The 16,474-nt window shown below is 43.4% G+C and overlaps 1 protein-coding gene across 1 annotated transcript in view; it reads right to left on the reverse strand.

The window, feature by feature from the left end:
* The window catches only part of LHFP (lipoma HMGIC fusion partner), a 144,753-nt gene that overhangs the window by 369 nt on the left and 127,910 nt on the right, over positions 1-16,474 (reverse strand). Inside the window, exon 2 of the mRNA XM_009882354.1 lies at positions 12,100-12,198. Coding sequence (XP_009880656.1) covers positions 12,100-12,198 — 99 coding nt within the window. The remainder of the gene's footprint in view (positions 1-12,099; positions 12,199-16,474) is intronic.

Raw genomic sequence — 16,474 nt, forward strand, 5'->3', positions numbered from 1 at the left:
CCTTAATTTCTTATAGTGGTTTAGCAGACAGGCCTCCAAGCTCGCTTGCTTGGCTGGTTGGTGTTTTCCACACCATGGGAAAAGCCACATGAGAGCCGAAGGAGAGGTACCAGCCATGGGGTGGGCATCCCTCTGCCCGCCCAGCCCAGGGAGCGCCCATGGCACCGCTCTCCACAGTGGCTCCAGTCGGAAGAGAGGTTTTCCCACCCTTCTCTTTCTTCTCCTCCTCCAGGCAGCATCTGAGGATATTTTGGTTATTTTTGGCTGAGATTTTGAAGGTTTGTACCTAACATGGGCCAGGGCCTGCTCCTTTCAGAAAGAGCTGGGTGAGTCCACCTCTGCTGTCTCAGTGACGGCTTGAAACTGGACCCAACTGCAAGCTGCTGGGTGACTATAACCCAGGACACTGCGGCAAGAAGTTCTCTGGATTGCTGCCATCAAGGGAGAGAGACCACCTCACAGCAAGCTTTCTAATTAATATTGAATGTGATGTTCATGGTATGAAATAATCCTGTTGGTCAGCTTGGGTCAAGTGCTCAGGTCTCACTCCTCATCCCTAACAGCTGGTGAGTTCGAAAACGCTAAGACCTTGAAACACAGATACCATAGCTGGCTATAAAGCAAATGTTTTCACAAATTCAGACACTAGTCTTCTAAAAGTCCAGGTTTCCCAAATATTAGAAGATAAATTAGTCCTGTGTCACTCAAACCAAGACAGTAGGATATTGTCAGGCCTGCTTTGTAAGGAGACATTACTGGGAGGCAACACTTATGTTCTTGGCCAGTCTCAAGATCTCAGGTTGACACCATAGCAGGAAGCATAGCGCTTGTTTCATATTCTCTTCATAACCCTCAAAACTTTTTATTTAAAAAACATGTCCAGTGAAACAAAGATCCTGACGTGAGCAGAGGACTTGAGAGCTATGGCCTTGGCTTGAGCTCATTAGCCTCTCTCCTTCATTTGCTGGAGCAGACAGAGAGATTTACTTGGTTTTGTAATCTGGTGATGCTCTGTAGATCAACACCATTCTTGGCTTCCTTACACAAGACCACACAGAGAGTCTGATTTCTTAAAGAGAAGACCATCAGAAACAATGCAGAGCCGCCAAGCACCTGGCAACGTCACTGATGCTGATCCTTTCCCAGTTGCACAGCAATCCCTGGAAAGACTGCTGTCTGAACCATATATTGCTTTGCCTGTGTACGCACACTGTCTATAGCTTCTGCTGGGAATTTCAAAACCAGACTTAAGCATACACCAGATGTCTCAATCCATTAGATAGCTTTGAAAATGATCACGTTTATACTAGGGTGGGGTGTGCTAAAGCATTTCTTGTGATAAGATGGACTCCATCTCATGGGTCTTTTTAAATTGCTAAGTATTCCTAAAAGTACTAGATAATTGTAGTCGTAGCTTGAAAAAGTAAATTTTTCTCACTGTGATGCTTCCAGGTAGAGAAAATAAATTTGAAAATGCTACTTTATAAAGAGTTTAAAGGTTCACCTGGTAGCACTGCCCAAGGCCGTAACCTAAGTGGGATAGAATGAAGTAAATTTTAACTTTTGAATGGTGTGATTTCAACTTTTGTGCCTTGGCAGTGGGAGAGGGGGAGAGTGTACCTGATACATATCAGGAAGAAAGAACTGTTAAATCAGTGTCAGAGATGTGCTCAACAGATACAACACACATTCAGTCACGGCTGAAGAGAGTAACGTTTATTTCTCCATACCATGCTCCATTTACCCTAAGGACCACTGCCCTACTTAATGCTCTGAGGCATGGCAGGCAGCCTCTTGATCTAACAAATGCAATGTAGTTCACAAGTGTGAGTTGGGTCAAGATGAACAAATGAAAGAAAGGGAGAGCGCAGGAGAATGGATGAACGAGCCAGGAGCCTGACCTTAGAGCAATAATAACACAGCAATAAACCTGGCCATTATTTCCAGTCTGTGTCAGGAGCAATGGGAGGCCTCAGATAAAATAGCTTGATCTGTACCGGGATGATGCTGAGCAGAGCAGCGTTTCAAGCTATTGTGCTGAAGAAGAGCCTGCAGTGGGGAAGGTGTCTGAGGGTATAGGACTTAGCTAGACTTTTCATTGTAAGTATAGGTCAGTCCTAGGTCCATAGCTAAGTATATCTATAAGGCCAGAGATAATCCATCTCAAAGGTACCTGTTGCAAGGAATGATTGTCTACACTGCACAGCCACGTGTCACAATGAAACAATGCTGCCCCTTCTATAATTCTGTATTGCACAAGGAAAAAAAATATTTTGGAGTTAATGTTTCTGCTCTGGTGTTCTCATTTTACTACATGTATGTGTTATTTTAATCAACTGCACCCTTAAGAAAGATTGTTGGCTGTCAATAATTGGGTCACTTAGTTGCAGTTTAAATTGTAAACCGATTCCTGCTTCACTTTGATATTAAACACTCATTTTAAAAAGAACATAAAGCTTTATGAAAAGCAGTGTTGATAAGTAATTAAATATAACACCAAATGAAAAGAAATACATGTATGAAAATGTTACATATTAGAGAAGATAGGCTTTACTTTCTAGCTTTACGTTTTTGTATTGTAATAATGGGTACCATAGAAGGACTCCTTGTCATGTTCAAATTTTAGCGCACTGACACGAGTGGGACTAGTCACATATTCAGAGGTAAGCAAATGGTTAAGAGCTTTGCAGAACTGGGGCAAAAATTCAACAATCAAGTAGAGCAGTTTGCCTTCATGGAGCCCATCCATAGTAAAGATTAGAAATACTGCAGTTTCCCATTTTTTTAATGTCAAAACTCTAAGATGAAGAGCAAGACCACCTAATTTCTTGACAGAATTAAAAAAATTATTGAAACCAAGTCAATTTTCACACACACACAAAGATGCAAAAGCTGCTGTTTTCCTTAAGGATGCATAGGAATATGTATACACAGGTAGAAGTGTGCCAGTCCATTGAAGGTGTGGACATGCATGCGAGAACGTGTACATGTTCTTGCTCATAAGATGGGCTGGATCTGGCTTCATGCCAAAGTAAATTCTCCAGCAGCTGAATACACTTTTTCAGCTGATAGAGATGACAAGCATCACAGCAGCTTCCTTCTCTTCACAGAACTAGTGTTGCTTTTAATAAATCAGCCTTTACCTGACAGGTCAGTATGGAGGGAGAAGCTGTGGCTTCAGCATTTTGTTAGTTCTGGATCTTGGTTGTTTTGAGGTTTGGTGATTGGTTTTCGTGCTTTTTTTGTTTTGTTTTGGGTTTTTTTTTTTTGGTAAGGAAAACATAAATAATGGGAGCTCTTGATTGCTCATTGAAGCAGGACTGTCCAAGTTAGCTCAGGTAAATTTGTAGCCAGCCATTACAAACTTTGTTTTCACATTTGTTTTACTGAGATTGGCAGCAAGACACTATCAGGATGAACTCTGAAATCATAGAATAACAAACCTTGCAGCTATAGGGCTGGATGGCCATTTTCCAAGCAAATAAAAGAAGGGAAAAGTGGAAAGATTATACTCCTCTCTTTTGTAAAAGGACTGAAAGAAATTGAAAGAAATCCAGTCCCCGAGGATAAAGGACAAAAGCAAGGTGAGTGAGGACACTATCAAAAGAAAATTCAGCAGAAAAGAGTCCCATAGAACATAAGACAATATTTGCCAAATTGAAAGAAATCAAAGAATGAAGAAGGGTAATTTTGCAGTGATGGACAGGCTTATTAAAAAACACTTCCACGTCTTTTCCTGATTTCTAATGTGATCTTCAAGGCCATGATATGCGTCCCCTAGCTCCCCCCCTCCTCTTCAATATATAAGGCAAATAAAGATTAAGACAAATTTGGGAGTGAGTGAAATTTGGCAACAGAAAATCCGCGGATACTTGATCTACTGTGGAGCTGTGCCAGGTTCCAGTTGCCGAAACAGAATTTTACCAGGATTTCTACTGATGATGTCTTATAAATAATTATCACATATAGTTAACAAGGTCCTGGAAATAACATATGATTTTCATCTAAAATAATCAATAATTGACACTTATGAAAAAATATCCAGAATATGAAAGTGTCTTGGATGCAAACCTGTTAATAGCAAGACTTAGTATCTTAAATATTTGTACCTTCTTTGCTGTTAATGTTAAGACTATCCTGGGCTTGCAGTCTGGACTATTTGGCAAACTCTAATTATTTAACCTTAAGTACAGCCTGTTTTCTAAGATGAAGGAAAAAAAGGCTTCAGAATTAGCTGGGCTGAAGAATACAAATGATATACCTTCAAAAATAAAACCCATGACAAAACTACAATTCCTGCTTGCAAAAAGTTGTGCAGGAACTCTAATTAACAGCTTCACATGAGAGTCCAGTACTACAGGGAATGTGAATTCATGTAATCAATCAGGGTGTTGGAAAAGTAATCAGAGAAAAAAGTAAGTAGTGTGATGTTAAGGGATATACAGGGATTTGGAGATACGAAAGCCACAAATGAATGTAAAAGATAATCAGCTAATTAATAAGAAGGCACAATTATTTTGAAACAAAGCCAAGATAAATTAATAGCTGAGGATTTTTTGTCTTGACACAGTTACAATGAAAAACCATCATGTGAAATCAGCTACAAAAGCAGGAAAAGAAGTTAAAATTTGGAATGTATCCAGAAAGGATTAAACTAGTTATGTGAAACAAAGAAAGAACACTATATAAGGTAAAACTGCAGCCAAACAAATAGCTTGATAGAAAATAACGAATGTAGTGTAGCTGGTTTCTTTGTCTGTTGCATGGAGATGACTTTCTCAGTGCATTTCTCTTTTTAAAAAATACATGAATTTTTATGCATGCACAGATCAAGCTATTTTGGTTACTGATAATTGGCCAAAGAAATTGCATTGGTATTTTGGTCTGTAATTAAATGCATAAAATCCCATAAAGTTCAGAAGTATAAAAAAGTGGAAAAATAAGTGCCAACTTGAAATTCTTCAGTTCTGCTGTATGCAGACACTCACTCATATGACCAAATCCTCCTTTCTTTGGAGAACCACATAATTTTGTTTCATCAAACCTCAAATTTACTGTAGATGTGCATTTATCACGGAACAACGAAGGAGAAACCAACACCTTGTGTCAATTACAGTGCTCAAATTCCCAAGAGCAAATAGCTTATACCCTGCAAAGGAGAAGCTTTCCCAGCCTCCTGGAAGAAGTCAGCAGAAAGCTCGCCTATTCAGGAAGTGAAATTAATTTCACCTCTCTTTGGACATCCACAGTGCAGAAACCCACACTGGACTAGTGCCCCAGACTCCCTCTGGAGACAACGAGGAGAAAAAGTCACTTAGAAAAGTATGTTGCATTTCATCTTAAGGTAGACATCTAAAGTACAGCAGGTGAACCCTGCTCTAGTAGCACCGATTTTTCTCCCTTTAACTATGCAGGGATTCCAAACAACCAGTTTACCTGCCCTTTTCAAGTAACAAAGAGCGCCAGCTACTAGCTCTCAGGTGGTCTGAGTCACTTTTTGGATGCTGCTGCTTCTCTCTGTTGACTGCAGAGGATCCTTGCATGACCGTGTTCTAACTCTGGCAACAAAGGTAAGTGCCTAATGTTAGACAGAATATATGCGGACCTTGATATAGTCACTAAAGGCTTACAAAGATTTAAGAATGGAAGTGATCTGGGTAGCACTAAAGAGGAAGTGTTTCTTGATGAAACACTTTCTTTACTAGCACATAGGCTGACTCATTCGTTTATCTAAGAAGTCAGCAGCTGCAGCCCAGGTACGCTCATAAAGATTGTGCTCAGCCCCAGTCAAAAAACTGAACTGGTAAAATCTCGGAGCTGTTTGCAGAGGATCTGTGAACAAAAAAACCCTGGTTTTGTCAGATAAATTGCTCAGAGAAAAATACAGCTTTGAAGTCCGTGCCTTTAATAGGATTCTAATGAATTGTCCTACCCTCTAAATCCTTTTCTTGATCGTTTTGGCACTGTATGTCAACACTCAGCCAGATGCTGAAATGATGCCACCTAAGGCCAATTAACTAGTTGACAAAGCTTTTTTGTATTCACTGCTTTCTGTGGGGTTTTTATGTTGTTGTTTTAGTAACTGCACTGTTTGCTTTTAAAGTGCTTTAAAGATCATTTACTGTAATATTTCTACAGCAAAAGTAATTATCAAGTCAACAGTTCTCTTGAAGACATTTCAGACCCTCTCAAAGTGGCAAAGGGGAACCTTAACAATAATGATCGTTGGAAACAAATATCCCTCAAAAGAGAAGTTTCTGAGAGCTTTTAAGGGCAATTCAGCTGCTTGTTTATTTCAGGATGGGAGCCAGCCTTTTAAGTTGCTCTCCAGACAGCCACTTTGGCCAGGAAAGACCTTTCACAGTGGTTCACAGATGGATGGACCACCACAGAGTTCAAGCAAACGTGTGCGCTTGGAGCCATCTGCTTTGGTTGCTGCTGCAGCTGGGGCCCCAGACCAAGGATATCTCTGTGCATGACAGGTAGTGATGGAGCATGACAGCCAGAGAACATGAAACAATCGGAGAGGATCTAGGAGGACCTGCAGAAGAAACAGGGCAGGAGGCTACTCCCAGCCTCATAAGGATGGCATGAACTCAAACAAGCACAGAATGCATTTTGGGCAGGCTCCGGCAGCAGCTGCCAGGTGGGTAGGCAGGGCACAGCGTGCCGATGGCCACACTTGAGCCATGCGAGCCCTTGCTCCCAGACCTGTGATTTTCAGTGCCTTTACTAGCAAAGCAAAGCATCATGAAACTCAAAGATGAGCCCTGAAGGTAGTTATATGCAGCAAACACTGAGCCATGTTTGTAGGATGCTTCTTAGCACAAATGATCACCCAGCAAAATAAAAAAGTAGGTCCGAGGTAGGAAATGTATGACATATAAAGTAATCTCTCACAAAAAGGGGTAGGACAAAAAGTACTGGAGCGTTGATCATCCAGGCCGAGCCCTGGCTGCCCAAGCACACCATATTTCCTCAAAAGAAGACAAATTTTTTTCCCAAGTAGTTCAGCTTAAAAATTGGAGTTTATAATTTACTGTCGTCATCCTTTCAGGTTAATAAGGTAAGTACACAATATTACTTCATACATCTGGCGGCAGGGAGGTAGCAGCTGGAGGCCAGATGAAATTTCCTAGGGCACCTACAATGGCATGAATCATCTATGCTCAGATAAATGAATCTTACTCTAGATAACCATTTTGCTGTTTGGTCTCTTAGGTATTGGTCTTGTAGTGCTGTTTCACCAGATGCCAACCGAGGCTCGATTTTGTGAATTAAACTGAGCATGCCCTGTCCTCTCCGGGACCTTCTGTGGGATTTAGCTGCCTCCGCACCCATCCCAACAGAAATGGGCAGGCAACGACTGAGCAGTCTCTGCATGCACATCTAGGGAAATCGATGGCCTAAAATTAAGTATCATATTGATTTTAGACATTGAAAACAAATACTAATGTATTCGCACATATAGACTCACACTGCCCTTTAAAAAAGGCAGGCAAGTTCAGATGATTTCTTCACACAGAGTAAGTTTTGCAAAATGTGGAAGTTTTTGCAAATGTCTGGTGCAGTCTTCACTTTAATGCATACGCTCACCTTAATGTAGGCTCCCTCACTTTAATGAATTTCCTGCTAAAACCCTAATTTTTCAGCTGTCATTGTTGTGTGGTACATTTAGAAACGAAACCAAGATGGTATTAGTGCCTCTAGCTCAGCAAAACTGAATGTGTGCTGTGATATGCTATAAAGATGCTTGCTTTGGGGAAATTGCCTGCTAATTCCTTTTGCAGATTGTGTAGATCTGACTCACTTTTACACCCTTCAGTCAGCAGCTCTGTACTGCTGTGCCATGTCAGCGCTGTCCTGAACGGGCCCACAGGCAACTCCAGGGTGTAAATAATGCAGCATAACAATAACAGCTTGCACGGTGACGAGAGATTAAGATGATTTTGATCCATCCTCAGACATTTGGTAAAGTGAAAGGCAGTCTCCTTGAGGACTGCTAGTTTATAACTCCAGTCTCCACCTCAGGCATTAGCCTGGGACAAATGCTAATTAGACTAAGGACTTTGACTTGATCACTGGGCAAACAACTGCACTAGTTTAAAATATAAGCATCTCTCTTCTCTTGCCCCCATTTATTTATATTGCCCTACTTCTAGGAGTTACCACCCTAAAAAGAGTGGGAAAAGACTGCTTTAGTTCACAGTCTGGTGTTCTGGTGGGAACACTGCTCCATCCATGATCTGAGATGGGATGCCGCAATACAGATCGGGGTCCCAAGACCTCCATACAGATCCTGCTGACTGCCAGGGAGCTGGGAACCACAAGCAGAGCAACACGGCAGAGACCTGTTATGGCCTTAACCCCCCAAAAAGATTTGCCAGAGGTCATTTGTCAAAGCCCTAATCTATCACTGTGCTTTTTTTTTCATGATGGCAAAACCAGATTGCTAGAGAAGAGCAGACAACAGGCCCCTCTACAGGTCACCAGTCTCTCCATCTCTCTATTTATGGAGGTTACTCCCCATCCTCATTAGCAAAACAGCTCATCTATTGAATGCAATTTAATCAACAAATGGGGTTGTCCTTGGCAGGATGTCTACAGTTGAAGAATGACTCCTCTTTGTAGAGATCGAGCTGTACAAACACTTTCATTTGATTGAAAAAAATTAGCCCAATTAAATACAGAAATGTTTAAGTAAACCCTTTGGAAATAGTTCACTTAATAAAAAACAAATAAATATCCAATTTTAAAGAGAGCAGCAAACTGCTGGTCATTTCACAATGTCAGTTCAGGTTTTCTAGAAAAGAATACCCAAATCCATTTATACGTAAATTAAAAGGATGGTTATTTTTCCTGCAGCCTTTTTAAATATTGCTTTGGAATGTACACAGAAATGTGTGCGTTTGGCGGGGGCGGGGGGGGAGGTCCCCTCTCCACAATATGGGCTATCTCAGCACTATTTGGAGTGCCTATTAGTCTAATGCTTTTTCAGGGTGCCTGAAGACATGAAGAAGCACTTCTTATCTAGCACACCCACTAAGGATTAGGCTTTTTTATGGGTTCTTAGCATTGCTATTTATTTATTCTATCTAGTTATGAGCATGTTACGGGGGTTGGGGGTTTGTCTTGTTTTGGTAAAGCAACAATTTTCATTTAATTGCTAATTCTGCAATATTTCTGCTTAACGTTACATTTCACAGTGCACAATTCAGCTGCTTCTCAAGCACGTTCTTGCAGTCCCTCCTCTGAACCTGCCTCTTGTCTTTCTCACCCTCCTATAATGTAGAGTGCAGCTCCTGGATTATCTTTTCTACCTCCAGCCTCAACCATTTTTTCGCCTCACCTTTTGCAAGTCCAGAGCGAATCTCACTCACCGCTGAACCTCCACCTTTGCTTGCTCTGTGCTCAAACCCCGTGTGCTTTGACCCTCCTTTCCAAACTGCACCTACATGTTCCCTGTGGCCCATGCTGCAACAGTTGCTCTGCCGTGATGGAAGAGGAGGCTGAACGCTGTCTGCTGATCAGCATCCCTTTGAACACCCTCTCCTTTGGGAGTAAGCACACGCGCTGAATTAGGCTCTCAGTGCCATCCTCACTAGTACCCACAGCAGTGGGAGGTGCAGGACCAGCACACCCACCACCGCCATTTCTCCCATCAGCAAACCAGTGCAGGGCTCACGGCAGCTCAGCTTCTCGCAGGGCAGATTTTGAATGCGGCATGTATATATGTGGTTCTTGCGACAACTCATTTCACAGACTCAGGAAGGGAAAGCATATCATTGCGGCTTAATCAAATTAAATATTCAAATGAAAGCAATAATTACTTAAATTTGTCTTGAGACTTAGTGAGATTAAGTCTTTGAAACATCATTTTTGGCCTGTAGGCTATGATGAGTAAGCCAGTCTCTAATGATTCAGAAAAGACTAGAGGGTTTGGGTTATCGCTAACCAAGAGGTATTTATGAAAGACAAGGTGCAGTGTGGTTATTAAACAGCCCTCGGACAGTACCTCTTCTTTACAGGTGACTTTGCTAATACAGCATCAACCAGGGACCGACATTAAGTAAAAAAAAATCTTAGCCAAGATTTTAAATTCTTTGCCAATGTATGTGGAAAAGAGATGTTTCGTGGCAGAGCTGCCTGGTGGAAATCACTACAGCAAATTTCAGCTGTCATTATAATCTGTTAATGAATGTGTTAACATACGTTTGCACCAGATCGGCAACACCAGTCAAGTCTAGGCATGCATAACACATGCCCTGCATGCTCCGCGTCCAGAAAATACAGTAAGAGTACATGCCTTCACAGTTAATGTAATATAGCTCATGGTCCCTATGTGTAGGGAAAAGAAAAGCTGTCAGCTGAAATCTTTCACATGGGTTTCTTCACTACCTTTAACGGCAGAGTGATTCAATTTAGGCAAATTTAAGACTGAGATGGCAAAGGTGGTCTCAGAGACTCTGCTCTGATTGTGGGCACGACTGCGTTTAAGGTCACAGTTTGTAACTGCTTAAGTGCTGTCTTCAAGGAGCTCAGACCAGCACGACGCCCACCTTCTTGTGGGTTTGCAGAGAAATAACCTGGGAAGGTAGCACTTTTCTACACTCTGGGGAGAGCAGTGACTGAAGCCTGGGAACCAGCAGGCTGTCAGGAGACATGAGTAGGGCTACTCACATGCTTGGCGTGAAAAAGCAGGTGTCAGCATCAGCGTGCACCAGCGAGGGTATCAATAGTGCAGAAGGATATTAGAGTTCCGAACAACAAGGTAAAGCTTCTAGAGCACGTTACACATCCCCTGGGCAACACCATTAGTGGCTGCTGATAACAACATCAGTGGCAGCGGTAGAGATAGGTGCTGATATTGGTAATACAAATGGTCCCGAGCCAGATTGATTGTACTCCCTTACACCACAGGAATGGTGTAAGGGAGTGTGAGCTGGAACATCTCTCTCAAAGCAGTATTTTTTTTACCTTTCAACCTCAATTCATTTGCATACCTTCAGAAGAAACGTCTCTGAGATGGAAACAAACCTCCTTACTCCTGAAGCCTGACAGAAATATCAGTGTAAAATTAAAAGATAATGCAGCAGGTTTGTGTTTAGACCGAGGAGACCACTTTTGTCCACTGTTCTTTGCACTGGCATTACTGCCAGGCCAGCACAAGCCCTGCACACAAAGCTATGGGAAGAGTTTCTAACATTAACTATAAGGTTTAGTTGGCAGGGGCTGGAAATGGAGACCTGTGTGTACCTGTTCGTGGGAGTGGAACCTCCCAGGCCTGCAGAGAGTTGGGGTGCTCAGATTCTCCCGCTCCTTCAGGAGGACTGCAGACCCCCCCTCTTCCTCAAGTGACACAGGATCAAAAAGAATTATAGAGTGGGGTATTGGCAGCTGCATCAATCCTTCAGCTAAACAAGGGCTTGGATATCCATGCAAACATCAGATCCTGAGTATCCACATTGCTTAATCCGTAGTTCCCTGCTGGGCTCCTGTTTTCTATCAGCCCAATGAGCTCTCTAGAGGTGGTTCACCCTGTGCCACGTAGGTGAGAGCCTGGCTTGGACACATCCCTGGCTCTCATTCAGCACTCAGTGCAGACACCACCATTAAGACCGGTGGCTTGTTTGGGAAAAGGCTGACATAGGGAGAAGTGTTATTTACCAGCTTCCCGAGGATGTGAGTAACCAAACCCGTCCTCTTTAGGCTTGGACTAGAAGGCCATAAACAGCCCAGACTTCAAAAACAGCTAATTGCACTCATTGTGAATAACCCTCACCTGTGCTGTGCTGCCTCTGCCTACCCTGTCAAGATCTCCAGGAGTGTTAGCTCCAGTATTGCAAGACTATTAAATCTGATGTCTTAAATATACACATACACACATTCATTTACTTTTATAATGTTCTTCTGGAAAATATTCCCAGCAAATCTATCTGAAATTGCCCGCCTTAGCACCATACCAGAATGATGCAATATGAATACCCTACCACACGCAACTGGGTTGCTTCTCCAAGCCTGTGCTCATGTCCTTGTTTGCTTTTACGAACAACACATAGAAGAGTCTAACGTAGCTGAGATGCTCTGATGATGACTCACCCAATTCAAACTGGTTGGAAAGGTTACCACAGGTTTGTCTGACTTCTTCACTGTCCCAGCCAAGAGGATAGAGGGCACAACCAGAGCCGATCAACAAACCTATGGAGAGAAAAGAAAACAGAAGTTTATACAAGCAATTGCCATTAGCTCAAACATAGGCTGCCCCTTGGGAATCGAAGTGTCGCGTTTACATTTGGGAATCTCAGAGAAAAAAAAATCTCTTCTTCTAAAAACAGTAGAAAATCATTTGGAGTTCTACTGCTGCATGGTGCTACACTGTTTCACACCTGGAGGCAGCCTTGGTGGTTCAGCACCAGAAGCCATCCCTAGCTTCTGGAGCTTCTACCTGAGAGCTTTTAGACTCCCCTTCTACTCCGCAGAACTGTTACATACACTGTTTGGAAAACTCAACATGGGCTTAAATAGAAGCTGTGTTAATCACAGCATTTACAAGCTGATTGCTTCTGATTAATTAAAACAACAATCAACCACGGTCTATCAAGGTTCTAGCAGGAAAAGTAAACTGACAGTTGCGCTAAACGTTGTCATTTTCCTTTGTTTTTCATGCTTTCAAAAAAAAGCAAAGAATGGTTTCATGTCACCTGATCAATTCATACCACAGGTACACACTCCACAAAATTTTCTCAAATCATTTCAGCTAAAACAATTGAGCTCTTGAGCCATTTACTTATTATCACGCTTGGCTTAACATTCACAACATGCTTTGCTTTCTCCAGCCCTCATGCTGCCCCAAACAGATGTGTTTTGGCTAAGCCTTTCCCTTCATAAGATCTTGCTGGGAATCACCACCAATGGGCCATGATTATTTTGCAGAAGTGGCATTTTTATCATATTGCATTCTCAGCTGTCACTGCAGCAGCTGCCAAAAAGCGGGTGTAGCTGGCAAAGCTTCTTACACGGACAGTCTAGAGAGAACATTACAGTGTATGCTACGGCATTTAAATGTTACCTCCTTTGTGTCAGATCTTATTTGCAAGACTGGAAACGAACCACTATCTAGGTAACAGGCTGGGCACGCCTGACACTTCGCAGGCTGTAAAGGCAAGCAAGTCCTCAAAAAGTTTTCAGTGTGGGTTTGCAGTAGTGTCTTCTAGCTGTTAGGTAGAGCACAGGACTGGGACAAGGTTTCAAGCTCTACAGCTGTCACTGGCTGACTTTTGCCAAGTCCCTTGATCTCATACCACCCGCTTTTCCTCTCCTGAAAATCAGGACAGGGTGCTCCCTAGCAAAGCACTTCTGCTGTCATGCTCCTAGTGCAGCAAGCCCTAGGTCTGGTGACAAAGGCTCTGTGGAGGTCACAGCAGACTAACAGGACTCCTGAGAGTGATCCTGACCCAGGGCCTAGACCTAGCTGTGCATTTCTGCTGTCTCCATCCTCAAGGTACCCAAGCTTCTCCTATTTCTGACGCTCCTGTAATACACAGAAATCACCTGAACAAGTCACTGAAGTCCAGAAGTGGTATCTCATCTTTCACTTAGCACCTTAGCTGTTAGCAAAGTAGGTCAGCAACTACTTTGCGGCTTCCCAAACACATCTGCCCATGTTTAGCTCCTTAGATCTTCCTCCACTAAGTTCAAATTTCTTCTTGCTACTGAAGTCTACTTCTTCCTTTCCTTGCTGAGCAGTCACTGCCTGCTCCTCTCTCCGTATCTACATCACATAATGGAAAAGAAGTCCCTGAGGCAGCCCCCTCTCAGATGATGCGTTCACCCAACAGCTGTAAAGGGAGAAAAGCAATTAAGGACACATGAATGCTAGGTATTTTCAGAACTTTGCCTGACCTGGATATGGTTGCTTCTAATGTCCTCACTAATGGCTTTCACAGTATCATCTGATTTTTTTCCCCAGGGCCACAGAGCCAACGGCATCTGGTAGAATCCATGTAAATGAGAGTCGCTTCTAATTAAATTCTCAGAAAGGATGTTTCTCAGACAAGAGAACTTAGGCCAAAACTGGGTCTACATTTGTTAAAGACAGCTTAAGACTCTTTGAAAAAAAGACCGATTCTCACTTGAATTGTTAAGCCAAGAAGGGCACTGCAAAGTGCTGACAGTACAGCTGATGTGCTAGGAATGGACAGGACTCAATGGGACAAGGAGGAACATCACCACTGACCACGAGAATGGCTGGGGAAGGGTGGAAGAGCACCCAGATGCCAGACATAGCCTCACAGACTGGTGGACTGTAGCAGCCCTGGGCAGTACTGCTGCGGTTCTGACCCCTTCCCACACCAGCTGCGATGCCCGTGACCTGCCTGGTGCCAGCCCAGGCAGACCACAGCCCAGAAGCTTCTCTGGCCAAAAATGAACCACCCTGGCTGAGCTGGTTTCAATCAACTTGTGTCCTTGCACAGACTCTCTGGGAGACCTCTCAAAGGGCTCCACAGTGTGGGGCAGGGAGATATCTGCAGGGGGCAGGAGGGAAGGCAGGCTTGAAGCTGCTTGCATTGGACCGGCTGAAACAGCAGCCAGCCCTTCCTCACAAACAGGTCCTGGGAAAGCCTCTTGCCCAGTTCTTCCAGGAGAACACAACAGCAGCACTGCAGGCAAGTGAAAGGACTATTAGCATAACAATGCTGCCCCTCCAAACCCAGAACAAGCTCTTACTCAGCACTTGCCAATTACTCTCCTCAGGTGGCAAGAGTGTCTAGCGCCCATTGCATTCACAGAGGACTGTTTGTTTTCAGCTCTCTTTAGGTTTTGTTGCAGTAACAGGTTGTTGTTTGGGTTTTTTCCCACGAATATTGCTCACAGCACTTTCCACTGCCACCCTCCAAACACAGCTCATCCTCTTCCAAACACCGTGTACCTGTTCACTCCTTCTGCCTCTGATGCTACACTGGATACAGTGGCCACAAGCCTTGGCGACTTACTTCCTTCCTTAGCAAGACCTCTTCATCCCATTTATGTACGTCCATCTCTAAGTCCAAAGCCCAGTTTCAGTCAAAATAAATTCTGGGGGACAGGCTATGTCACTTACTCTGGGTTTTTAAAATACCTCACATAAATGTGCCTTGACCTGGATTAAGCCTCAGCCTCTAACTTTGGTCTCAATTGCAGTTATTATTGAGGAATAATTACTGTTAAAAATAAACCTCAATTTCCTTGTTTCTTTCACAAAACCACAAAATTCTGGTTTACTCGACAGAGTAAACACTTTCAAATACAAGACTTGCTTAGGCAGAGACATAATGTTTAGTCCTCCTCTCTGATCAACTCATGTAAATCTAGAGAAATTAAATTGGGGGACAGATGAGAACATCCTGGGAGAGCAAAATTGGGACCTTCCTTACACAAAAATCCTGGTGATGCAGTCAAAAATTCATTAGCAACCCAATATGCTGTAATGTTAAATTGCTCGCAAGGAGGATATTTACCCTTAAAGACAGTCCATGTTCTAATAACCAGCTCACAGCACCCACCACTGAGCCTTACCATTAGCTGTGCCTCCCAGAAGCAAATAAACCCAATAACGGCAAACTAGTGTGCTATGTCGGAAAACCTCCCTACCCCAGCGACAGACAGCTGGCTCCCAGCTGGGGATGGGCTTTAGCAGAGCTGAGTTGTGTTTGTGGAGTACCAGCCATTGAGCACCTCAGCTTCTTTTCTACTCGCAGCCTGTGCTGACAGTGACGATGAGATGAAACGGGGAACTGCCGCCTCACCCTGGTGCGGCCGCATGGCCCTGAAGCACGAGTGGCAGCATGTTTACGTGTGAAGGACAAGGCATAAAGCCACAGGCGAGCTCACACACTCTGTTTATTGAACGCAAAACCTGCCAGAGACCAAGGATGCTGCCAGGAGCACGGGGCTGCTCTCCCATCTGGCAAAAAAGGCTTGTGCCTATAAATACCAATTTTGTCACAGGTACCAACTGGCCACAAGTCTTAAAGCTGTTGTTTTGACATCTCCTTTGATATCAATGGTTTTCAGCTGGTTTTGATTCACCTTCAAACATTTCCCTGTAGTGGTGCGTACGTGCCTGATGTGGATTTACGTCTATTGACATGGCAGTTTTGTTCCTTGGTACTTCTTGCAGGCAGGGTGCGAGCCAAACTCAGGCAACTACCTTCAGTGTAACATTTCCACAAAGACTTAGAACCCACAAGTCAGTAAGAAAACATTTCACAAGTTTTGCTTTATGCCCTGAGGTATCTGTGTGTGTATATATCACAGAATCACAGAATCTTCAGAGTTCGAAGGGACCTCTAGAGATCATCTAGTCCAACTCCCCTGCTAAAGCAGGATTGCCTAGAGCACATTACTCAGGACTGCATCCAGGCGGGTCTTGAAAATCTCCAGAGAAGGAGACTCCACAACCTCCCTGGGCAGCCTGTGCCAGTGCTCTGTCACC

The sequence above is a fragment of the Charadrius vociferus genome, unplaced genomic scaffold (assembly GCF_000708025.1).
Source record: "Charadrius vociferus isolate BGI_N301 unplaced genomic scaffold, ASM70802v2 scaffold263, whole genome shotgun sequence".
NCBI classification, from domain to species: domain Eukaryota; kingdom Metazoa; phylum Chordata; class Aves; order Charadriiformes; family Charadriidae; genus Charadrius; species Charadrius vociferus.